This window comes from Xiphias gladius, chromosome 15 (assembly GCF_016859285.1).
Source record: "Xiphias gladius isolate SHS-SW01 ecotype Sanya breed wild chromosome 15, ASM1685928v1, whole genome shotgun sequence".
Classification (NCBI taxonomy): Eukaryota; Metazoa; Chordata; class Actinopteri; order Istiophoriformes; family Xiphiidae; genus Xiphias; species Xiphias gladius.
The window spans coordinates 27,927,427-27,953,388 of NC_053414.1; the positions used below are offsets into that span (position 1 = coordinate 27,927,427).

The following is a 25,962-nucleotide window of genomic DNA, read 5'->3' on the forward strand; positions in this document are numbered from 1 at the left end:
TGCTGGTTGCAAACAGGACCCCCCTCCCCCCGCCCCTTCAGAGAGAACTCAGCTCACCAACACGACATCTACAGGCGGTAAAGCAGAATAACAGCACCCATTGGAGGCCACAAAGATTTCCAACAGTATTCTGTGGAAATCTAAAGCTACTTAATTTACCTTGGGCGATTTTAACTTTATCTATTTATGCATTCACTGTAAGATTTTCTAATGCTTGTGTTTGGACTCCTTTGAGGCAGAGATTTCGACCCGTTGACTAGAACACCTTTGCAGGTGTTAATATGCTGTATAATCCACTGGTCATTCATGGAAATCCCTCTTCGCAATGGGATGAAGTCGCGTTGACTCTGCTGTGACTGCGAGGAGGATCAGACCCCCCCCCGAGGTGGTTCCAAGTGGATTACCGTCCCATTTGGTTGCATGGAAAGAGACAGTGAACTGTGGTTGCATAATACACACTGTCCCAGGGTGCTATTGTGGGCCCGCACTCTGCACGGCTCTGACTGGCAGAGCCAAAGCCAAGACTGGATGGAGAGATGAGAGAGGAAAATGGATGGAAAGTTACTGTTTTCTGTATAGTTGAAGTGACTTCTAGAAAGACTGGTTAGTTGACAACAGCTGAGGCGAGATCCAGGAATGGGTACAACTGTACAAGAGTCTCTGTTGCCCTCCTGTGGTTAGGGAGGCATCAGGACACTAACAAGACTTGCACCAACAGATTACTCATGTACTGTATGAAACAAAACGCTTGGGTATATTTGTGAATTTAGCCAGGGATTGTCTGTTTCTCTCTGCTGTTACTGTATTTGGTGAGCTTTTTTTTTGCATGTCCACACTTCTTGACGTAATTTTAAAGGAAGAAGACGTACATTTTTTCCTAAATTGCGGTCACAGGTGTCGGTTACACGATGATTGTAAATGCGAAAAAATCTGGTCTAACGATAGCCGCCATAAGCCAGTGGTCACACCAGACCATGTAAGGTTGTGCTGAGCAAAAAGTGCATTGTAACGCTCATGGATTTAACTTCCAGTTTGCTAGAGGAGGGGTGCGTTGCCTTTCTGCCAGCTTGTTACCCTGTAAGGGCACTCTGTTCAAAATCTGTGACCCCCCTCGAGCTCAAATGACACTGACGACAGCACTGTGATGCCACCGCGGGTTATCTTCTCTGACACAGGGCTCCTGCACAACAGCAAACCACACAACTGTGTTCACAGGCTGTGCATTACTCTCCAAGACCAGTAAATTGTTCTTGGTGTGTAAAATCTATGGAAAGCCCCTTTAAGTAGGTTTTTTTCTTTTTTCTTTCTGGAAATCGCATTCGTCACAGGGTGAATATATTGTCCAAACATAAACTTCGGAAACTCTGGAGCTGCTAATTCCACTTTTTTTTCACTTATTTAGTACACTGTGTTTTATTAAATATTCTTGTTATGGCGAATTGGAGAAAAAAAAAAGGAACATTCGAAGAACATCCAAAGAAACTTTCTCTCCTCCTCCACTTATGGTCTCTCCCGAGTGTCGAGAGGGACGTCTACCATCGGGCTGGTGAATGTTGCACCAGTGTGACACTTGGACGGGCACAGTCACGGGCGCCCAGCCGCGCATACCGCTGCCGCGTCGCAGGGGCCGCGGCGGTCTAGACCGCGGAACAGAAGAGGCTCGGCCCTCACCATGTGACGGCCTCTGAATCACCCATTAGACACGAAACCCCGACACATGTGATGCACTTTCCACCGCGCACGTCGCCCGTGCACAAGACCGGTGCGTGACTGCAGTGATGCTCCGTCCGATTGGACGCACAGCGCTGTGGTGGGAAAACCGTCGACAGCAAGGATGAGGTGGCGCCGGACCTCAAAGCCGCCGCATTCAAGTCACCCGTAAACACGGGAGCATACAGTATCGTGAGTCGGGGAGAGTCTCCAATGGAGAATCCTGCACTAGGGGGAGTGTGCGTAAACCTATCCGGTCAATTTGGGATTTGAGCCGACTAGCTAGCCCTGCACTTAGCCCTAATCTTGTGGGCTGTGGCGGCTGGTTGAGCAATATCATGGGTTCGAGTTGTGCATTGCGACATAAATTGGAAAAAAAAACATTTCCGAAAGCACGTGGTCTCTCTCTGCATATTCAGTTTAACTTCTAAACATGTTACATCACAGAAACCACAGCTGCTGCAAGTGGTTTCATTTCACCCTGACGTTAAAGCCACAACGTTTTTTTTTGTTTGTTTTTTTTAATTTTTCCTTTTTTAGCATCGTTCGCAATATTCAGATGGCTCCACCTGGGTTGAACTTGGGGGGACGCTACGCCGTGTTCATATTTTCTGGGATGGATGGATGGTAGGGGTGCAAAAGTCACGCCGTGTTCACGACTAGCAGGCGGTCGGGTCCCCGAGGTGTCTTGTGCGATTACAGACCTGACTGTGTGAGGATTGAAATCGAGCATAAAATACCAATAAATCCGGAGTAAATGACATTGAATGAGGGTCTACGGCTGATTTGTTTGGGTTTCAGGCGCTTTCATATTGTGAAGTGCCAAGTTGGGATATAGCAGAGCTCACAGAGAAATCAGAGTTTTCCAGTTGAACCTGTGACTTGGAAGTTGAGGCGGAACTCAATTCACAAGTCACAAACTTGGATAACTCCCGATTTAACGTGAACGTGGCCTTAGCGTCGGGCTTTGTTGTCTGAAACTGTGTCTTACTGTGGCACTACCCCTGTGGAAGGCAAGACAGTCGAAGACACTTGCTGAATAAAGATGGGCTGCCCATGGGGAGTGGGTCAAAGTCAGACATTTTACATTGGCCATGCACAGTATTTTCAACCCCCTACATGACCAACTCTGTTGATACAACCATCCTGAGATGTCTGATGGGGGGTGGGGGGGGCAGTGTTTCAGTGCCGTGAGGAAACCCAGTGAAGGCGGACCAGGGCACACCACTATCGGTTGTAGCAAGTGGCACCATCATACTCCAACAAGTAAAGACTGAGAGAGATCTCACCCCAGGGACAGTAAGCCCAGCTACAGTCAGTTCCCAGTCAGACCACACACACGCTGAAAATAAACACCGTCACTGCACTGAAAGGTCATCAGGCTCAGAGCCTCCAACCAAGTCATATTTACATTCACATTGTTTTTTTTATTTTGCAACTATTGTAAACAATAAGATCACAAATGTACACAAAATTTCCAAGTGGGACGCCTCACATTTTTAGATGTCTTTCAAATGTTAAAGTTGTCTTTGGTCAAAAATGAACATTACCAAATATGTTCTCTCATGCACGCACGCACGCACACACCCACCCACCCACCCACCCACTCACACACTCACACTCATATGAAGAGCTAAAAAGTCCCATTCTTCAATCGGAAAAGGGCAACAGTCTCGCCTCTCCCTCGTTCTCTCAGCAGCAGGTCCACAGCTCTTTCTCTGGTCTTCTCTTGCTCAGGATTTTAAAGGACCCACTGTATGCCAGAGCGTTGGCTGCTGAAGGTCTCTTCTGCCGCTTCAGTTTGGCACCAACAGCGGCGACGATGTCTTCCACCTTATTCTGCTGGTATGAGACCTCCCTGTCACCACGCTGCCCGGTCACACGTTTGATCAGCGGGTTCTTGGCAGACGTCTCAAAAAACATCATGCCGTGGGCCTTGGCGAAGCTCATCGCCCGCTCCTGGCTCACCTGCTCCTCAGTCCTGCTGTGCTCGCGGAGGTCACTCTTATTACCCACCAGGAATCTGCGAGGAGGACGGGCGCCAGTAAGGGACAATTAACGAAGGAAGAGGACCGTAGTGTTTCAAAAAATAAGTGGCGAAGAAAGGTTTTTATGAGATTGAATCAAAAGCTGTCTCCTGTCTTTAGTGAGTGGCAGGACACGCAGAAAGCTGAGGCAATTACCTGGGGATTTCCTGTCCAAGGGAGTTCTGCCTGCACTCTTCAATCCAGGCAATCAGGCCGCTGAAGCTGGCAGGGCAGGTGACATCATAAATGAAGAGCACGGCGTGGACGTTTCGGTAGTAGTGCTGCACCATGGACTTTCGAAAGCGCTCCTGTCCTGCCGTGTCCCACAGTTGGAGCTGACAGCGGGGAGGGAAAAGGAGAGAGCAAAAGTGAGACATTAACACGCAGGCTCTTCCCACTGACTGGCGCTGAGGAGCAGGCGGCCAGAGACAAAGACAGGAGAGAGAGGAAATGAATGAGAAGGCACAGAGAAAAAGAGAAATCGTGTTGAAATACCCCAAACCAGGACACACACACACACGCAGATACACAACAACATGCACAGAAACATACTATGAGTCATCACTGAGAGGGAACAAAGTAAAAGGAATAAAGTTGATCTGATCGTTAGAAGGTCAGAGCCTTCTTCATAGTTTCCATGGATGAGACAAATCAGTAACTAAATGTCAGTTCAAAACCATAAGAAACCAGATCACTCTCCCTCTCGCATAACGGGCACATTTGGAACATAAGAATAAGATTTCTTAAAGATTTGACTTGAGACTTGATATCAGAAACTTTCAAGTCTCAAGTCTCGGCCTGGTCGACACGGCAGAAAAAGGGCCTTGCACGGCCCGGGCAGCTCGCATATTTGATCCTCAGGTCCATGCTTTGAGACCGCTTGATCTCAGCTTTGTGTAAAAACGCTGTCAACATAATGTAACTTTGAAAAGGAACAATTTTAAATGCAGCGTCATTTTAAATCGTCAGCCTTTGAAGACCTGGAGGTCTTGAGACTTGTCTCCATTTGACTTGGAACTTGACCTGACACTTTTCTTGAATGAATCAAGACTTGTCTTGAGACCTGCCCTCAGAAAACTTAAGACCCGTCTGGACTGACTTCAGACCTTCCTTACAAAAAAGCTCTGGCAACGTCATGAGGCACTCCCAATATTAAAAAATAAATAAATAAGAATACACAGACACATTTTTGAACGCTTTTTCAATGCCATTTATATTGCAGAATTTCTTCCATGATACATTCACACTCAACCAAAGACACACAGGCCTGGTCTATTCCCTTAATAATTTAATGTTCTGGAAACAAAAGCATGAAACCTGCTCTGCCCTGAAGTTAAAAACAAATCTTCAGTCACCACTGACAGACACTTCCTCTGTCATGTGGCCGTTTCAAAACACCCAGGAAACAGCACACACCAACTAACACCCACAGATTTAAGTCCTTTATCGTGTTTACACGATGCAGCTCGAGTGAAACTTTGCATACATGAGAGCCGGGTGAAATCCTATTGTAAAATCCTAATCCTAAATTCACTGCAGGACCAGAATCAGGGCTGAATCAAATGCATTCAAGAGGCTGCTGATGTTGCGTGGGTACTAACGCGCCACCAACATCCGGCAGGTCACCCTCAGATTGATTTGCAGGGTGTGTTGGTTGATTTTTCAGCCATGCTGAGAATTCTCGGTCACCCAGCCTGAGACAAGTAGGCCTGTGTTCAGCAGAGCCCCGCTGCAGCGTAGAATAGTAAGAGCTGACAGAGGAGATAAAAACGCAGCATAACACATGATAGAGTCATTGTTTAAAAGAAGCAGCTCACTCTTTAAGGGCCTGCGGGAATCTAATGGGGATGTTATGGGCCCTTTCACACATGGAGCCCGTTTTTTTTGTGTGCTCAGGCTGATTCCTTACTTAAAGTGAACCCACAGACGAGCAGTGAAATTGTTGTAAAAGGTTCCAACAGAAAACATCGAAGTGTCTGGTTTTTATCGGTTGGTCCCCGAAGTTTTCAAAATAAAAGAGCCGCTTGGTCGTACGTAAATAAATTAAATTAAAATAATTTAACAAAAAAAAGGGTGAAAAAAAGATGTTTGGTACCATTCCTTTGCTTTAACTGATGCGCAAATTTCACCAGTTACCTTAAGTTACCTTAAGTTTTTCTCCGTCAATGTCCAGCAGTCTCTCACGGAAGTCCACCCCGATGGTGGCCTCCACTCTGCTGGGGAACTGTCCGGCGCAGAGACGGTGCGTGAGGCAGGTCTTCCCCACCCCGGAGTCTCCGATCACCAGCACCTTGAAGGTCCGGCAGCGGGTCAGCAGTGAGGACACACTGCCCAGGGAGCTGGAAAACTCGAGGGAGGACTCCATCGCACGAGCGGCTCGCAGGGGAATTCGGTCGTAAGGCGAAAGCGCACGAACGCCCCGGGCATCCAACGCCGACTCCGCCACGGGGGACTTTTGGAAACCCAGGCTTCCTGTCGCAGGCGCGAGGCAACGTGTCCGACCCCAGGCTCCTCGCAAACTCGCCACGGCGCCGAGCAGCGTGAATGGGAAGAGGAGAGGGCGTCTCTCTCTCTCTCTCTCTCTCTCTCTCTCTCTCATTTGGTTTCATCTGGCAGCACGGCGATGGTCGGAGCCTGAGGGGCGGACAGTCGACCAATGACGAGCAGGCGTCAGCACGCGGCCTTAGTTCCTGGACAGAGAAAACGCGACGGGTTCGTCTGAAAAACGCTATTTCGGACGCACGTGGTTGTGCGTTCTAGGTTCACCTGAGCAGCACGCAGAGCTGTGTACAGCGAACACACACGCGGCCCACCTTGCCTTGCTAATTTGAAACGTTCTGCCTCTTAGTGGCTGTCGTCGGACACAGAGACGCTTTTCTCATCATGGGTCCAGCTACTTTGCAACGGCGGTAACAGGTCCCCTATTCGGCTCCACGCCTCGCCCTCCTTCATCTGCTCACCTGCGCTGCCAGAGGAACGGCGCGGCGCGGCGCGGCGCTGCCCCCTGCTGGCAGACTTACTCTAGTCATTTTTGTTCTGTCCGCAGCGCCTGTGGATCCTGCTCTCCCACGGCGTCTCCCAAGACTGCCTCCATCATGTCCAGCATTTTTAGGTGACACACGTCTTCATTTAGGGTAATACACAAGCTTAATAGTTTCTCAAAAAGGACAAAGAGTCAAAGAACATCTGTTGTAACAATGATCCATATCTGGATTTTTTTTTTTTTTATTAACATTTGGGATCTCTGCCAGTGTTGATACAAAACATCACAGCAGGAAGCCCAGTCTGAACAGATTACAGCAGATTGAATCTGTGCTTTGACGGAGTATTTGGTACAATTCTGGTTTACTAAAACCCCTAACTATATCTTAGTCCTCAGACCCAGTGGGACACAGAGAAGGAAGGGTCCATTACACAGTCTGTTGTTAAACGTGCCAGATGTCATTCTGACAGAAAAACAAAGAAGAGCAAAATATGGGGAAAAAAGGGACTTTCTAGTTTCAGGCCATGCGTGTACTTAGCAATGTGACAAAAGAAAGCAGCTTTACAATTGGGCGTCAAAAAAAACATATGAATAAGTGTGTGGACAGAGGGTACAATAGAACAAGTAGTGAAGTGCTGAACTGGTTCTGTTGAGGCCTGTTACACGACTGATCTTTGTCTTCATCCTAGACTGTTGTACAAAATATTCAATTTATGAGAATTTTTTTTTTTTTTTTTTTAAATCAAAATCATTTACAAATTCCGTAACTAAAGAATCACCTAGTTTATTTAGTGTGTGTGTGTGTGTGTGTGTATATATATATATATATTAAAGAAACCTTGAGAAAAATAATCAGCTTCGGTTGCCTTCAGCTCTGTCTTTGAGTTTAGTTGTAAATACAAAACCTTTTTCTTAACCAAAAAACTTCATGTATTTTACATAGTGGCTATATCTGAGGACCAAGTGTGTGATGAGCCACAGCCAAAATGCTCTGAGGTGACAAGGAACACACCAGCAGCTCAGTGAGGGGGACAGTGGCTACACACGCACAGATGCAAAGAAGCCAACTGTTTTCTTTCGTTTTGGTTTTAATACAAAATTCCAGATATCATACATCACCATCTCAGATTTAATCTTTCACATTAGATCCCAAATTAGAGGAAAAGGGGGAAGAAAAGAGATTAGGGGAAAAAAAGGGAGAACAGAAGTAAAGTAAATTCCAGATGCTCTTACGTTTTTACTCGTCTTGTAACATTTTAATTTGTCAGCGTCAGGCAACGGGCTTCGATGCTTAATTCTGACCTTTAGAGAAGCCGTATTCATTTGCAGAGAAGAGCCCTCTGACGTAAGATATACTGGAGGCTTGTTTCCAATTCGACTGTCAGAGTCTCTGTGTTCATGCAGATAAAACCATTTCTAGCAGTGACAACAGCAGCAACACAAGTGACTGCCAGGAGGCTCAGTGTAACCACTTCTCATTGATCCATTAAGGACAGGAGGGTGTCTATGGTATTGCTTAGATCTATCCAACTCTCTCAGAACTATGTAAAAAGGTTAAGAGTAGCAGTGTATTTGACATGGAGCACAACACACAACCTTTACAGTTTTTTTTATTCTGTGCTACAAGGTGCTCCATAATAAACAGACAGAGGATTACATATTCCCATGTTGAAACAGGAACAGTGAGGGAAGCACAGTCTGACCCAAAAAAAAAAAAAAAAAAAAACTGTTCGCATGTGAGGCTGCTTTCTCCACTTTCTCTGTGCTGTGGCCCCCCACAGTGATCGGGCCTTCCTCACACACTCCACTGCACTGCCACATGTAGATCTGCGGTTTACTGGAGCGTCACAGCAGATACAGATACACCTGCGGTCGCTGGATGTCCTTGGTGTCTACTTTAGGTCCTCAGTAACTCTTCCTGCTCAGCTTCATAGAGATCTGCCAGGGATCACATCCACTCACCTCAGCCTCCCGTCCCCCAGTGACAGTCATGTCCTATTTTCATTTAAATTAGCTTTTCTTTTAAAATAAGGGGAACACAGTATGCGACAGGCGTGTGTCAAAGCAGCACTGAGTCAAACTCGAGTGGTTGCTGTCACTGTTATTGATCATCTGAAGAAACCGACTGTCCGTTGTGTCACAGTTTTTCCCAACAGTTTGCCATTAACTATTGTTTATTTTCATATTCAGCATGGTTGTCAACTCGATTAAAAAAAGTAAAATGGCCAATCTGTTAACCCCCCCCCCCCTTTTCCACAAATATACACAACCGCACACATGCACACACACGCCCTCAACACACACACACACACACACACACACACACACACACACACACACACACACACAGTCCTGATTTTCACCATGTGGGAGAGAGCCAAGCCACTGCCAGGTCAGACCCAATTAAGATGAGCCAAAGAACGAAAACACCCATTTTTCGCTTCCCATGTTTGGCTCCACAAAATGGCTGCCAGGCGTACCACAAGGCTCCGTGCTCGGCCCAATTCCTTTTCTCATCTGCTGTTGTTCTGTCGCACTCACATCTCATTGGCTAGCTCCTCTGTTTCCGTGGAAACATCTCCGTTGGCGATCTTGGTGTTCTCCTCGTATCCAGGGGGCATGAAAGCTAACGTGTAAGGGTAAAGCTTGTGACACTCGGCACGGTATGCCTCCACACGCTCTTTACAGTCGCCCAGGAAACCGCTCCGAAGAGACTCCAGGACCTCAGTGCAGATCTGAAAAGAGGGAGGGGGGGCGGAATGAAATAACTCAACTATTTTCATTCAAGGGGTCCTTTTTCTTTTGAGTCCACCTTTATTTACTCTTGACCCATCAAAATATACATTTTACATTAAAGGAATAATTGTAGCTGAAGCCAGCAGCTGATTAGCTTAGGGGGTATAGTTTGCTGGCTCAAGCTACATACTTAACGCACAGACATGAGAGTGGCTTTAATCTTCTCGGCAAGAGAAGCGGTCACTTTGCACAATTCCACAAATACACACCTGTACAGTTCTGTTGTTGAGTGACTCATCTAGTGCAGTAGCCAGCTCCGCTGCCTTTGTTTCTGTCGACGAGTCCAGATACACCATCATTTTAGCAGCTGCAGGACGGAGAGAAGAGTGCCTGTGAGTGTGAGGGAAAGTGTGTGTGCATGTGTGTGTGTGTGTGTGTGTGTGTGTGTAGGAGTGAAATCCAACATTTTCAAAAACTAAACAGGAAGATAATGACTTTGAGAAATTACATTGTTTTTTGGTATTTGCAAGTATGACAATATTTTTGAGAAAAAGAAAAGCGTCTGTCTTGTGAATAAAATAGAGCAGTTGTGATACTGTGTAATGCATACAAGAAGTGTTGGTAGAATGATTTCAGAGTTGTATGAAGGTTTGCTGATGGAAAGAGTGACTTAACAGTTATTTGAATGAAATGAGACTGCCATTTTAACTCTGATAAGTTAAAACAACACTGTCAATCTCAGAGACTCAACTCTACAAATAAGTTATTAGCAAGCATGTCAAGAGCCTAGCTAGTAAGGATACTAATAAGTTAACATTAGAATACAGCTGGGTTGTGGAGGTTAGCACGCTGTACATAGCTGCTAGCCAACATCGACTGCACATGCAAGTGGATAATGGGATTGTTAATTCTTTAACTCTGACGCTGAATGTTTGCTCAGTCTGGACCAGAAGTATTAGCAAAACAGAGTACCTAGAAACTAAAGAAAACACGTGGAAAAGCCAAACAGTCAAACCTGCGTAATTAGCTATCCAGTTAATTATGTTGGAATACTGAGTCAGATTCCTCATTATCACTAATACTAGCAAGTTCTCATAATCAACAACAACACAGCCAGGTTGGAGAATATGGAAAAAGAAGAATGTGGAAGAGATCTGTGATAGGGAACAGCTCACTTGTATGCCAACAGTTGTTAGCTTCATGAAAAGGTGGGCTGCTTATGAAACCAATCATAAGGACACTATTGTGTAAAAAATGAAAAGATAGATATTTTAAGTTGTTTCAGTATAATGTTAACCCATGCTTTAATAACATTGTGTTTGTGTGTGTGCATGTGTGAGTCAGAGAGAGGCACCTACCAGCCAGTCGGTGTGGTATGGAGTTTGAGTGCTTGGCGAGGTAGGCCTGGTTGAAGCTCTTAGCATTGCTGTCTCCGAACAGCCGGGTGATCTCCTGCTTCAGCACCGTCCTGACCACCTCCGGCAGCTCCTTGCTCTCTGAGACTGACAGAAGGGAGGAGAGAAAAATGAGGCAGAGATGGAAACAATGGTGGGAGGAAAGTAGAAAACAAAGAAAACAAGGAAGACGCAGGAAAAAGACCAAGAGGAGGTGGTGGGTAATAAGTTGAGAGGATTTATGAAGGAAAAAAGGTACATTTTCCAACAGCGAATTCACTACATATGGAGCATTTAACAGCTGTGGCACTGGGGTATTAATAATCGACCCGAATTACCTCCTTTAAAGAAGCGTACTAGACACTGGTGTAGCCATGGGTGGTCTGGGTCAATGGCCAACGCTCTCTTCACTGATTGGAGCATCAACAGGTATTTTTCTGAAAGGAAAAGTATTGTAAATGCGTGAGGGAGAAATGAAAAGGTAAGGGACATATTATCGTCACTCTGAAAACAAAAGAACAGTCAGTTAAGTAACATTAAAATGAGTGTGTGCGTGCTAACCTTTCCTGAAGTAGATCTCAAAGGCCAGTAGGTGTGTGTCAATTTTGTCTTTGACCAGGTGTTTGAGAGGCATCAGGAACTTGACGGCTTCTTCCAGTGGATTTTCTACCTGTAACCGTCACAAGGAAAGGAACTAAAAGAAACTTTCAACAAGACTGGATCAGATTCGGCTCTCTTGAGCTTTCCGACACTAACCTTGACCAGTTTGTCAGGAACGAGTTCCTCTTTGGGCCCTCCGATCTCCTCGTCATCATCCTCCTTCTTCTTCTTCTGGTTCTTTAGCTGCTTCTCCTTCTCCGCATTCTTCTTTTCCTCCTCCAGCTGAGCCTTCTTCTGGGCTCTCCGCTGCTTGTTCCTAAGCTTCTTCAGCTCTTTGTCCGAGAGGTTCGCTAGAGAAAGAAGTGACCAATGGTGTAAATGATGGATAAGTGTTCTAATTTCCTCCTTTTCTTTGTCCAGAAGAGCATTTAAAACATTCTGGAATTGACTGGACAGTTGAGTAGTGCTAATGGGAATCCACATCTGACTTTATACCCTACACATGTAAGTGTACATGTCCTGAATTCCTGTCCTCTCACCAGTGTCGGCCTGCAGCTCCTTGCTGTCATCAGTCAGCGGATTGTCGTGGAGGCTCAGGTAGATCTGGATGGCGGTGATGGCAGCTTTGTAGTAGAAGGGATGCATCCGGAGCACATCCTCAAGTTTCAGTAGGTCCACGTAGGAACGTAGCGTCATCTTCCTCATGCAGTAGGTGTGGAAATCAAACTGGTCGTCTGTGATCTCCACAAAATGCTGGTGAGAGAGGAGGGAGAAAAAGGTTGGGAAAAAAAGGATATGATAAATACATAAAACATAAAAAAGGCTTTATGTGTGTTGTTAAGGAGGCTTGTTCCAACATGGCATGTAATTATGCACTGAGTATAATCCCCGATGGGAAGGACTCACCCTTTCAATCTCGTGGCACTTCTTGAGGGCCTCCCCAAACTTGTTCATACCCTTGTAGGCGAGGGCACACTCCGTCTGGAACCACATACACTGCATCTCATTCAGATTCTCCACTGCTGACGCTCCCTCCTAGATAACCAGAAAGCAAAAACAATACACATCAATGAGCGAAGTCAATGAACAAACAAGGACATGGTCAATTAACATGTCAACTAGTTATTTTGGCATTTATTACCAAGCTATTATTATTATTCATGTCTAGAATTATGTTGACACTAATGACCAGGCTTGTTTAGGTTCAATCTGTGTGTGAATTCATTTGCAGATATGGCTTCTTATTTCATTAAAGTCACTGAGAGATGAGTGTGGTCGTAATGAGACAGTATTTTAGGAGGAGAACATGACAGATCCCTTTTGAAAGACAGGTTTTTGTTGCATGATCTGCATCACAATGTTCACAACAGAACTAAGTACCAATACTTTAATATCGCTACCTTAACCTATGTTACAATAAAATAGATACAAAAAAAAAAACAAAAACATTACTTGCAGCACTTTGAGCTTGAGCAGATTGTGTTTAGTGGACAGTTATCTTTCAAGGGAAAGCTTAAAAACAGTCCTTACTATACAGTATTTTATTATTATTCGTTTGGTTTTGTGTTTGAGCTTACTCATCTCAGTTCCTGCTCTAGTAAACAAACACCCACACAGTAAACAGACACACCATCTATTTTACTTCAAACACACACACACATAACATTGATGGTCTTTTTACCTGAGGTCTTCTTGTCATCAACATTATTAACTTCAAAATATAATAGTATATATAATAAATTATAAATAAGCTGCTCTGTTATTGCATAAGTCATTTTGTGTGTGTAATCCTGTTTGAATCAGCCATACGTGACTAGTCAGTAAAGAAAAAAATCCAACCCTCAGTTACTTCTAGGACAGTGATATATAAGGGCCATGAGACCTCAAGGTTGTACTAGTCCTTCATGAATGGATTTAGCAGAAAATACATCCATGACTTGTTTTCAGAAGTCTTCCTCAGCTTGTATGCTGTCAGTGTGTATACTCGTATGCACACTCACACATAGGTTTTCTCACCCGCGTGAACTTGGAGCACATTTCCTCAGCCTCTTTGATCATGCCAGCCTTCAGCATATACTTAGCACACTTGGAATTGATGAATCTGTCAGCGGTGTCCAGAGCCTGGGCCTCATCCATCCACTGAGCGGCCTCTCTGATATTCCCAGCATGCTGTGGGAGGGAAAAGGACAATCCAACAGTCATAACACAAGACAGCAACCAAGAATGCTCTTCAGTTACATATGCTACAGTAAACAAATGTACAAATGTGCCGGCTATGTTACCTTGTAAATCTTGGCTTTGATAAGGAAGAGTTCAATGAGTGTAGGCGTGCTCTCAATGGCTGTGTTGATGTATTCTAAAGCGAGTGTTTGCTGGCCGATCATGTCGTAGTGCTGTGCCAGGAAGTACTGCACCCAGAGCAACGTAGTCGGTGGCTCCTCCTTTCCATCATCTGCGACAGTGCAAGCAGATTCTGTAAGTTTATGCCTTCAGGGTTGTAAACAAGAGACTGCAACAGTTAAAATAATAATGGCAGCTGGTTCAGGAACTTAAAAGATGTACATTACACTACATGTGCACAGTAACTCAATATTATTGGTTGAAAAGCCATTAACTTCATCATCATCATTCTGATTTTGACATTTTCTTCTCACCGTTTTGGCTGAACATTCTACAGCTTTTTAATGAGGTTTCGTAGCTGACCACCAACTCCTCTATTATTGCCACCTGCAAAGAGAAAAAACACAAAGTACATTACCTCACCTGCAGCAGGAAGTATGCATCTGTGAAGGAATATTTCAGAATAACTGATCTAATATACTAGACTCTTTCCCTCAATTTGACCTCATGTCCTTCCGTGCATTATGTAAGCTGGTTTGAAATGAAGTGAGGACAACGTGTCATTGCGATTTAGATCAGTCACCAGACATCTCTAGCAGCAGTGCTGTCACCTTTTCTTTGTCATTGTACAGTGATTTGAGCGTGGTGAAGACGGGCGGACAGCCTTTACTGAAGTTCATCCTCAGATACCTGTCCAGACACTCTCTGAACTTCTCACCTGCAGACAAACAGGGTGAGATGGAGAGGATCCTAAATCGTCTGCACAGTTAAATAATTCCATGCATGTTCAATAGATGATTTAAAAAAGGACGAATAAAACATAAACCAAAAAAGTGAGGCCCCAAATATGAATACAACTGAAAACCTAAACCAATTAAAGAAGAATACAGCTACTATTTTGGTATTATATTCCACAGCATTGACTAAAATTTTAACTGAAGTTAGCTGAAATTATTGGTCACACCAGAGAGGAAGTTGAGGGGCAGCCGACGAGGAACCAGTCCTTTGGGAAACTTCTCCCAGGCTTCCTCATAGATCTTGTGTCTTTCCTCTACACTGCCTGAAAAAGCATAGAAATTCAGTACAATGTTGACAGTTGTGGCTTGTGTAATGAAAGTAGATATTCAATGGTCAGTGATGAGAAGATGCTAGAAAGAACAGTATATCGTACTTGGTTTGAGGGCCTTCTCCAGGCCGTGGTAATAGGACCAGTTCTCTGGGTTCCTCTCCTGCAGACGATGGTAGACTTCTGTTGCTTCTTCCAGGCGCTCCAACTTCAACAGCAACTCTCCTACAAAAGCATGAGAAGAAGAGCTTTAGTGTCAGAGTACACGTAAATATACAACTTGCTAGAAGCTGCTAAGATTCAACCAACAAAAAAACCTAAAGTTAATCAACTGGAATCTTGAAAGATACAGCCAATTAAAAAACAACCTCCACTCAGGATCAACACTCTCTTAGTGCAGTGCAGCTAGTACAGAGTGACTAGAGAGCAAAGGGTATAGGTATCTTGTATCATGTACAAAAAGCTAAAGCTAAGCCATCAACTTGCACTTAATCAAATTCATGGGTCTTTTTGATCACAACGAGCAGAAGAAACTGCAGTTACACTAGTATACACGTGTTTACCCATTCAAAAACGATCACGTTGACCCACCAACTGAAACTCCCCAAGGAGTTCTGGCTTTAGTGGGGCATTAAGAGAGTACGTGTGACGCAAAGTAACCCACCTCGTGTCTCCTCCACTGCTAGTTTGTCACAAATCTGCTTCTCATAGTTTGAAAGATGCTCGAGGGCCTCCTTGTACAGGCCTGCTTCCCTCAGCACCTGGTTCTGGTACAGCAGAAGCTCGCTGTACTCGTAGTCAACTTTGTCTGGGGACGTCTGGACAGAGGACACAAGGGAGGGAGCAATGTTAAGCCCTTTACAAACATGGAATATGTAACACTGCTGGCTTGATTTATCTGTTAAAGTAAAGGCTATGCAGACAGAGGTGATTTTTATGTTAATGTTATTACCGGGAGAGAGGGAGGGGGGGAGAGAGAGAGAGAGAGAGAGAGAGAGAGAGAGAGAGAGAGAGAGAGAGAGCGAGGTGTTTGAAGCCCTAATGACCGACGTGAGCACAAGGGACACACGCCCCTGCTTCTCACAATGAATCTACTGATACACATCAGTATCTAATGCTACTAGAGAGACAATGTTGCTGGCTGTTTTACGCTGAGACTAATTCATGTTGGCTCAGATGCTGTATGTAAAGCGTTTTGCTGGATATTAATTTTTTTTTCTAATGAAGACAGCTGACATGAATGAACATTGAACATATAGGGAGAGACTGTTTGTTAGATTATCACTGCGGCTGTATGAGGGTTGTTTTTCATAAGAGATGAAGATTGAGATAATAAATTCATTTCAGTGACACGCATGTTGTGCTGCTGCAGCCTCAGGTCAGACTTGACTGTTGAGAGTGATATGGAAATGTTACGAGGTCCAACCTAGTCAGATTGCCGTTGTGACTTCTATATTAAAGTGACGAGGGTGCCTATTTCAACCAAAATGTTAAATTGCCAATAGATTAACGTAAAGTGGGGGTTGTCTGGCTTCAGTGTCATTAACATTGTGTAGAAGACAAGCAGTGAGAAATTACTGGAGCCGCTGGGTGGACTTCTATATCTTTGCTGTTCAGGAAACTCTGCACCATTCTTTGACTATATATGTGCATTTGCCGTGTCACACCAACTTGTTGTATTACATAGATGGCACAAAGGCAGGAAGCAGACTGGTCTTATCAGGAGCACACCAGAGAGCTCTATTGTGGTTGTGACTGATGCAGAGCCGAAAGAGAGAACACCCATATTTAAGACTCTGTTAAGAGGAAGACTGACTGACCACAAAACATGCGCTATAACTCTGATTTAATCAAAGTCAGACACCTATAACATGACAAGAAATTTGAGAAATTCTGTTACTCATCTTACACTGCAATGTGTCACATGGTCTCTGCAAAATACTTCATGTTCATGGTCGTTAAACCAGTTTCTCAGTTCTGAGACCACATCTGACGTATTCTAGTAAGGATGAAGAGGACAGACTTTTTGTAAGCGCCAAACTCTAATTGTGTCTAACCTGTTGCGTTTTCCTGAACTCCTCAATGATCTTTGCAGCCATCTCGTAGTCTTCCAGGAGGTGATAAGCGATGGCGTAGCCAATCCAGGAAGCTCGCTGGGCTGGACGCAGCTGCAACAGCTGGTACCGTGTCTCCTATAGAAGGAAATGAGTGAACACAGGTTTATTTAGTCATGCTGAACATCAGAATTAACATTGTGGAAAAAAAAGATTTAACTCCGCTCATGTACCGTGTTATAACTCTCTCAGATTAAAGGATTCAAAATGTGATCTGTAGCTGGGAAGATAAACAGGGAAAAAAGTGAGGCAACGGTTGGCAGCACAAGTTGGGGAAGAGCAATTTTGCTGATTCATGGCATTGACACCAAAATGTTGCTAGCTAGCTCAGAGAGGACTAAAAAAAACAAAAAAAAAACAAAAAAAACCACATCTAATACACTCTGACTTGGCGCCCCTCCCTTTTCCCTCTCACATCCATATTTTTAATCCTTTCAACCAGACTTTCATCTTGCCATTTTGTACCTTGCACTTAGTAAGCATCTAAATCCCAGGCTGTGTCCCATGAGAGCTGTTCTACATTTTTAAGACTGACTGCAACCTGATATCTGCCTGCTGATACACTGCATCCTGTCCAAATTAGTGCCATACTGCGCCCTGGACCAGAGTGAGAGATGGGGACGTGTGGATTCAGGAAAGTTCTTTTGCCACAAATTGTTTGAGTCTGCGTTGTTCTTGTATTAAAAAGAAAAGTTGCCATATTTCTAAAATCTGCTTCTCAAAGTAGGAGGTTGAGCTCTAGGGGTGTTCTTGTATGGCCAACCCTGTGCCATGGCCTCTTTTCTTTTCATTCTTTCATTATAGCGATCCAAAGCATACCGCAGTATTATTATCCAATCAGATACAACCCATTCACCCTGAGACCTTCTGTCAGTCCTCACCCTATAGCCCTCCAGGTCTCTCATCTGGATCTGAAGCAGGGACAGGTCTCTGAGGATCTGCAGGTTGTCCTTGTCCCACTTCAGAGCGTTGCGGTAACACTTGATGGCCTCATCGTACTTCTTATCTGAGCGCTGAAGTAGGCCATAAACGTGCCAGCCTGGGACAAACAGGAAGTTATGGAACATACACACACAGTTGGTCCATACAATCTGATGTTATCAAACTACTATTAAAAGGGGATGCTGTAGGACTTAATGTTGAACATAATTTCCTCTCTGGGTTCAATAGTGATGATTCTTAAATGAAACTTTAATAACTAAAAAAAGCATAATAAACTGCTCATGCGACTGCTTAACTACATCCCTATAGTATGACTGAGCGTGTATACACATGAAGATATCTGCCACTGCAAAAATTAGATTTTGAATAACTTTTACTCTATCCTACGTCACCGAAAAAATTAGCTATAGCTTTGTTTACAATAACCTAATGCACAGTGACAATCAATAGACTTCTATCACACCTGTGGGTGCAGTCTCTTCTGATAATACAAATAAATTAGTGGACCTAGCAGTCAGGTTTGATTTTAGATGCTTCCTGAAATCAGCAATGATGATTTAAAAAAAAAAAAAAAAAAGTCACTGAGACCAGAGGTACAAATGAATATGTAGATTCTGGTGTTACTACTTCAAAAAGGGAGGAGGAATCTTATGAAGCTACATGAAATCAGGATCCACTAACATTCAGGGACAGAAAGTCAGTGGTAAACAGTTTTTACGTTTTTGACAATATTCCCCACAGTCTTCATCTGTGGTTCAGCCGGACTAGGCTTGCCCAGTTGTGTTGATTGATAAATTACTTAATTTTCAAGCCTGTGCTCTTTAATACAAAACACTTCAGAAATCAGTAAACATCCTTCTAAAGACACACTATATAAACAAGACAAATGTATGCCACAGACTCAAGATAACAAATGACTGCCGAAGCTAAAAAGATAGCAGTGTGTCTGCTCAGAGAGATGTTGACCTTAGACGAGGCTTAGGCTGAGATAGCACTTATCTGCTGGAAATGTGCACAGATTTCTCTCTGGCGTGGGAGTCAGACTGACAGAGAGGCAGAAAGAGAGAAACAGAGAGAAGTGTGCTGACTGTGCTCCACAGAGACAAGAGCTCCTCTACACAATGTGTGACATGTCAAGGTCCTGTGGCGTCACACACAAACGTCCACCCATTTTACAAAAGACAGTGCTGAAAATCAGAAGTGATAACAACTTAACACAGATCATATCTCCCTCACCGACACACAAATTATGTGTCTCTGAAATAACTGTAAGGATACAGACGTGGCTCCTGAGGTCATTGCGCAGGCCTCTTCTCACCAGGTCGTAGGCCTCCTCCTTTTTCCCCAGACAGTTCAGGGTCAAGCCCTTCATCGCCAGGGTCTCTGAAAGGGAGCCAAGGGTACAGGAGACTGTGAATGATACACTGAATGAAAAGGATCTATTTCCCATACATTTACACTGCTGTTCCTTACCTCCATGCTCTGCAAACTTGGGGTTGGACAGGATTTGTTTGCAGAACTTGAGCCCGTTTCTGTACTGTTTGTGCTCGTAACATCGCTGTCAAAAGGAAGGAGAGACAAATCGCATTAGGCCAAGAGAAAAAGACTGATAATTCACTTTACATACTTTAGCATGAGCCACTGGATTCTTCCACAGGATATGAACATAAAATATGAAAATGACATTTGTGTCTTTATTCCACTTTTCTGTGATGCACACAGGCAAAATACAGGGCAGGGTCTTAAAGCAGCATGTCAGCCACATTCAATGCCTTCTACAAATTATACTTTTAGTGTGGAAATTGAATGAACTTAAAAAAAGAACGAACAACAAATTCTTAGTAAGTCAGCGCTTAAAAGTTCAGAGAGGGTTAATGTTGGCTGAAGTCTGCCAGCTCTGACATTACAACAGGAGAACACTGTCAGACAATGTACTTTAAGGATGATCCCAAAAAGAACTATCCATATAAACATTTAATAGACTTTTGCACATAGCCAAGCTTAATGTTTAAACATTCTTTTTTAATAAAAACACACAAAGTATTAAACTACCTTAAAGAGATTACCAGATTTTGCCTGCAAGTTATATTTAGGTATGCAGTTGCACAAACAGTACACCACCTCTTTTTAAGCTGATGACTGACTGTCGGGGGGATACTGTGTGTGTGTGCGCGCGTGTGTGTAAGAGAGAGAGAAAGAGTGAGAGGAAGAGTTAAGCTGGCAGATGGCATTTCGTTGTCTCACCAACGACTTCACTAATGGTGAAAAAAGATGACGTCAGCCTCACATATGGGTGCTAAGGTCGGTTATGAAATTGCAAGTAATTCACTTGTGAGCTAAGTGAAGGATTACACCATTAACTGAGACATGGGGCTAGAGGACAGAGGAAACATGTCCTATGTCCTGTCAGTTGCTTTATCTGCATACAGCAGTCTCACTGAACTGCACATGGAAATGACATAGTGAAATGGACACACTTTAAGAGATGTACATACACACACACACACAGTCAGCCATAATATTCGCATCAATGGCACAACCTTGTCACCAGCATCTGATCTACTGAGACCAATTTCTCGCCATGCAGAATCAAAACTGAGGAACTATTACAAACTACTACACCAAACTTGTTACTGAACTGGTGAAAATATTTGGTCCAGCTCAGAACATCATTATCCTGATTTATTCTATAATCAACATACTGACAAGCATGCACAGGGTCTCAGCTTTGCTTTGAGTCCTGAGTAATAAATCTTTGTCCCTCAATGGGAAAAAACAAACAACAAGTGCATTGGAAGTTGTGAGTTTTCTTCACTTTAAAGCCTACAGAGAAAAGATGGCATTTAACACGAGCCAGTTAATTTCACAATGTTTGGAGTGGATGATCTGTGGCTTTGCGGTTATTAACATTTAGAGAAATAATGCCATGAACGCACAAGGCCTCCCCTAACCCATGTCAGCCAATTCAAATCAAGCAGCATACATCAATAAAATATGTCTAATGTAGCATTAACACCATTGATCAAGAACTGTATAAGCTGATACCATTTTAAAAAACTCAGTTACATACACGATAATTTCCATTTCCCAATTTTTTTTTAAATACTCACAAAATTATGTATGGTTATCTGAGTTATGTTGCTTTTTGTATTAAATAGGTTGTATTTCTGTGGAAAAAAGAACTACACTGGAAGTATATTGGCAAAGAAGTATATTTTAGATGTGTGTTGTAATACAAAGTACCCAAACCAAAGTCTTCATCATTGGAACTCACTTCTCTTTTAACACAATCTGACACAGGCAACCATCGACAATGCACCGCCACAATGTCTACCGCAAATGACAGTTCAAAGAGTTACATATGTATTATGCAGGTATACTGATGCTACTACACAGACCCACATACTGTACTGTACATTTAATGTAATTCCAGCAACATTAACACCACCAGCTGCGCTTATCCAGCATGTTCTCTACCTCACCCAAAATAACTCAGCCCCTTGAGTTACAGAGAGAATGTGTCAGAGGGTGGCTCTAAGGTGCAGGGCTCGCTGCGAGGAGCCGTGGCGGCAAACATCAGTTTAGCGAACCCATTTCAAAGCTTGCTCCGAAGCACTGATGCCATATTCACAACAACAACATGTTGGAAGGAAGGTATTGACAGGGAATACTATTGTTGTTGGGTTTCAGCTAAGTTAAGGCATTCACATTCTCAAGCTTTTCAGAATCTTATTAAACAGCAGCTAATCAGAAATATTTCAGCTATCAGAAACCCTAACCCTACTCATAATACATCTAGACAGTCCTGGACAAAACCACTTCAACAGACACACTCAGTTCCACTCTACTGACCCTGTCCCACAGCATGTTGAGCTCTGAGCAGAAAATATGAGAGGCTCCCCTTTGGTTGGGGTGTGTTGCTACATGTATTAGTGAAATTAAATGAAATACATGGAAGTCCAGTTTAAGAATTACATCCATCCAGGCTTATCATTAAACACAGCCATTTACATAAACTCCTCTAGTCAGGATTTTACAATTCTGAAAAGTTATCATGGCAGCAATAGTTTTCTCTTATGTCTATGTGACTGTGAAGTGAACATCAGAGTTGTGTTTTCTACTTTACCTGTCTTCCTGTAACACAGTTTTATCATCCGTTGATGCAATTTTGGGAGAAATTAAGCGCACTTGGTTGCCCTGCTAATCATATACAACAGGGAACTTTTTATGCAAGAACAAGACTGCAATGAGTATTGATGAAAATAGTTTTTTTTAAAAGACATTAATGGTGCAAGGTCCAACTTTAGGTTAGGCTAACAGTAAATAAAAGTGTCTCCCCTTTCCCTAAAAGAACAAAATTGAAAATCATCCAACCCCACTGCCATGCAGAAGTTGGAAAACTGCCAACTTCTAATAATGCATTTGGGCACCCAGTCTGGGAAAGCAAAAATAAAAGGGGTGTGGTCGACTCCCAACTACAGCCAGGGAGAAAACTGTTTCAAGTCTCATATCACATTCCCACTGCAGAAAGGTTAATGACAGTAATTTTATCCTGGGGTTTCTCATTCACACAACAACAATCTCCGCCAGATGAAATTATTTCAGACTTCTCCTTAACTGGAAACAAAACCTAACGTTTACCTCTCTTTTTTAAAATAAACATGTTTAAAATGATATCAGAAGCAGTTTGTGGCATTAAACTCTGATAAATTCCTACAACTTACTCTACAAATTCCCCCAAATCATGAAGATGCTCATGCAGAAATTAAGACTACCAGAAGACTTTTGACCTGCAGCGCCATACTACAAAAAAAGCTATGGAATACCCAAATAAAAATGATTTGGTATTAAGTACAGTAAGTATGGTGGTTAAAGTTATTCTGTACACTATTTCCTGCATTTTTGTCCAAAGCGTAAGATCTTATTTTCTCAACTATTATCCAGTAAGTTATTTAACTAAAATTGACACAAATTCAGCACAATGTTCTATAGGAAATTTAATTGAAGTTTTTTATTCGTAAATTCTATGACTGTTGAGTGGGAGATCTGAAAAACACGATTTCAATCCAACACATCCCAAACAGTGCATCCCAAAAACAGTTTAAGGAAAAGTAATACCTGCTCTGAAGTATGCAGCAAATACAGGCTCTTACTTTTCAAGATCAGGTGCAGGTCACAGATCTGTTTTCCCTGGCAGAGGTAGAGCAACTGAATGCCAGTCCTCTGCTAATGTGCTGATAAACGTCCACTAACTCCCAGCAGAGCTCCTGCCTTTCAAAACGAATTTCTAAACAAATGATGTTTATCTGAAGCGGTTAGCGCCAATAAACTGTTCACTGTCCACATAATACACACTGGTCCTGGAAAATATGTAGCTGGATGTCCATGCAGAGATGTTTAACAACACACATCGACAAACACAAGCATGGCAACAGAGGTCGGACACTTGTTCAACATGCAGTAAAAACTACGCTGAGTTCATAGCCAGTTCCGTTACTGTCACACTGCAAAAACACTTAATCCACACCTGTTCAACCATTCGTCTGACCTACATAAAACTACGCAGATAGCAAACAAACAGCGGGGCGAACCAAAGACTTGAACATGGAAGAAAGGGAGGGAGGGATGGATGGATGGATGGATGGTGGGTGGGTTGCTAGCTAGCTGCCAGAGCAATGCAGGCCTGAAGCAGATACTGATTTGCTGACACGGTCACACCGGTCCTTCCCAAATTTCCTCTCCTTCACACACATGTGCTACCAGTTTGACCGAGTCTAACCCCGACTGGTGATGGTAATGTGTGCCGGCCGAAGTCCCACACACTCAGATTCCGACTGACAATAACCCAAAGTCTGCTACCCTAAAATATCTAGTTTGCCAGCGTTAGCCGATTAGCTAACGTCAAATGGCCAGCCAGTGGGCTGAGCTCGGATAGCAGGTTAACATGACCCAGGTTTGGCACAAAGCAAACGTGCAGTTATACACCGGTGAAAACACCTGCTTTGCATTCAGATAACAACAAAAAAAAGCCACGACAACTTATAAAAGCAGCTTTAGATGCTGACTTAACACCATACACGACCAGCCAGTGCAAGCGAGTAAGCCATCGTGGGACCTAGCGTTAACGCTAAGTTATTGGTCGTGGTGTTTGACAAGCGGCGCGGCCTGTCTCAACTAACTAGCTAAGTGCGGCTATTTAACCAGCAACAAAGTTTTTCAGCAGTTCTGTCTTTTAATCACCACGAAAACGTCTGTCATAATCACCACAAGAGTCAAGAACAACCATTTTAGCTTTACGCTACAGTGACAGCGCATATCGGGGCCCAGCTAGCTAACCCATTCAATGATGCCATTTTGCTAACCAACGGTGGCTAACTATAACAGCCAAGAGCTACATTGACACTCAGCGAGCCGCCGACGGACCTTTCAATTCGTCACTTTTCTGTATTGACATTAGCTGTCGTTGAGCAACTCCTTAACGACCAACTCACCAGAATCCTCTTGAAGAGAGCATTCTCTTTCGGCGGTAAAGTAACTGACGGCATTGTTGCGGTTGAGATCAGTTTCCTCCTCGACCTCAGCACATGTAGCTAAAGTTAGCCCGGATAGTCTAGACGAGTAGAGCTGAGTGGTGGCCCTGGCTCGCCTGCTTCAGCCACTCCGCTCGATTGCTCCGTTTTCTCTCCGCACTCACTTCCTCCTCACGTAGGGACGGAAGCTCTAAAACCTTTCAAAATGGCGGCGGCAGATTTCCCCATGACAGAGCTGGGAAGATTGTGACAAAGTTAGAGTTCATCCTCCATACATGTTTTAAGACATATTAAAATACTCCACTTGGAATAATCATTTGTGTCTGACTCTGTTAATAAGTTAAAAATTCTTAAATTGCATCTACTCCTTCTCCATCCTTGAAAAATCTTGAATAAATAGCCTATGCAAATATTTTTCATTTCAGTTTAACCATCAGACACTGTGTCTCCTACTTCACTAGGAAATACGCACCATATCGGGCTTGTGTAAATTACATACAGGACCAAACTGGTTTCCAAACTAGCTGTGATGTCACAACATAGTGCTCAAAAAAACTATGAATGAATCATTTTTTGTTTGTTTAAGTGTCATACACCTAAAGGTGCCCAGTCCACATGGCCTTAAAATAAACTACTTACATTAGGCTCCCTTCAGAGGGAAGAGAAGACAGAAAGGAAATGAAGCAGATACACTGCATACATGTGTGAAAAACATACCAGATATAAACTTAACAGATTAATCATACAAGGGTTTCATACGTTGATGGCAGGCATTTAACAAAAACTGAGCTATGTCAAATGTCTCATATGTGAAAGATGTAGTGTAGTCTGCGTTCATCGGCCATATCAAACAGATTAGGATGCCCAGCAGACATTTTCAGAAAAAGCTTAAAGCAGATATTTAAATAATAATAACACAACAAGGCAACCTATGTCTGAATGTATACTGTAAACTAAATTTAGAGATCAACTCTGCGAGTTCACTTGCATGGATAACTGTTTGAGCAATCCCAATAAAAGATTTGTTTAGTAAGTCTGTTGTCGGGAATGTTAATTAATCAATTACAAAGTTGCAGCATGTCAACGCTTTGCCTAACTTCACATGACTCCCATCTTAAATCACCACTTACAGACAGTTTTGGGACCATTTTATGCAAACCCAAAAAGCAATGCATAGGTCTGTCATTCACTACACCAGCAATGTACAATATTTACTCTGAAGATCCTGATCCTGACCCCAACACCCACTGCTTAATTCCAAACAACCTGTTTTAGCCATTAATTTGCACAAATGCAACATGAGACTCGACAGAGAGCTTTCGCAGTTTTATAAAATTTCCCACCAATGCGAGGATTTCAGTGGACTGAAGCTAAATCTAGCACAAATGATTGTGCGAGCACACATTGAGAAATGGCTCAAAAAAACCTTAAACTGAGATTTGAAGAGAGCACAGAGAAGTTTCCCCCCTTCAGCAGATGACTGTGAATGTGTCCTTTAGTGTCAGACTCTTCACATACAT

The 25,962-nt window shown here is 43.3% G+C and overlaps 2 protein-coding genes across 3 annotated transcripts; both read right to left on the reverse strand.

Moving 5' to 3' along the window:
- Positions 1-3,108: 3,108 nt before the first annotated feature.
- Positions 3,109-6,737, reverse strand: LOC120799589 (ras-related protein Rab-33B-like). The gene is made up of 3 exons (XM_040144780.1): positions 5,884-6,737; positions 3,894-4,072; positions 3,109-3,733 (listed from the first exon to the last, which is right to left on the reverse strand). Exons 1-3 carry the CDS (start codon positions 6,334-6,336, stop codon positions 3,403-3,405), a joined length of 963 nt encoding a protein of 320 aa, XP_040000714.1. The 5' UTR covers positions 6,337-6,737; the 3' UTR covers positions 3,109-3,402.
- A 2,257-nt stretch (positions 6,738-8,994) lies between these two features.
- LOC120800471 (N-alpha-acetyltransferase 15, NatA auxiliary subunit) lies at positions 8,995-24,621 on the reverse strand. 2 transcript variants are annotated; one of them, XM_040146596.1, is made up of 20 exons: positions 24,404-24,620; positions 19,386-19,470; positions 19,191-19,295; positions 17,852-18,009; positions 16,914-17,048; positions 15,521-15,674; positions 14,962-15,081; positions 14,755-14,850; positions 14,402-14,508; positions 14,105-14,177; positions 13,733-13,902; positions 13,467-13,619; positions 12,357-12,485; positions 11,990-12,203; positions 11,607-11,800; positions 11,412-11,520; positions 11,189-11,287; positions 10,815-10,958; positions 9,726-9,823; positions 8,995-9,455 (listed from the first exon to the last, which is right to left on the reverse strand). In XM_040146596.1, the coding sequence occupies exons 1-20, from the start codon at positions 24,455-24,457 to the stop codon at positions 9,258-9,260; spliced, it is 2,595 nt and encodes an 864-aa protein (XP_040002530.1). In that variant the 5' UTR covers positions 24,458-24,620; the 3' UTR covers positions 8,995-9,257. The 2 variants fall into 2 exon arrangements, with proteins under 2 accessions (XP_040002530.1, XP_040002531.1); XM_040146597.1 differs by lacking the exons at positions 8,995-9,455; positions 9,726-9,823 and adding an exon at positions 9,903-10,696 and having other exon boundaries at positions 24,404-24,621.
- Between the last annotated feature and the right edge of the window lie 1,341 nt (positions 24,622-25,962).

Coding starts and splice junctions, on each gene's coding strand:
- LOC120800471 (XM_040146596.1), bottom strand. CDS start 24,457: ATGCCGTCAGTTACTTTACCGCCGAAAGAGAATGCTCTCTTCAAGAGG. Junction 15,082..15,520: donor AGCAGTGGAGGAGACACGAG/GTGGGTTACTTT, acceptor ATGCTTTTGTAG/GAGAGTTGCTGTTGAAGTTG. Junction 10,959..11,188: donor AGTACGCTTCTTTAAAGGAG/GTAATTCGGGTC, acceptor CCCTTCTGTCAG/TCTCAGAGAGCAAGGAGCTG.
- LOC120799589 (XM_040144780.1), bottom strand. CDS start 6,336: ATGAGAGAGAGAGAGAGAGAGAGAGAGAGAGAGAGACGCCCTCTCCTC. Junction 4,073..5,883: donor TTGACGGAGAAAAACTTAAG/GTAACTTAAGGT, acceptor CCCCGCTGTCAG/CTCCAACTGTGGGACACGGC. Junction 3,734..3,893: donor CTTGGACAGGAAATCCCCAG/GTAATTGCCTCA, acceptor TCCTCCTCGCAG/ATTCCTGGTGGGTAATAAGA.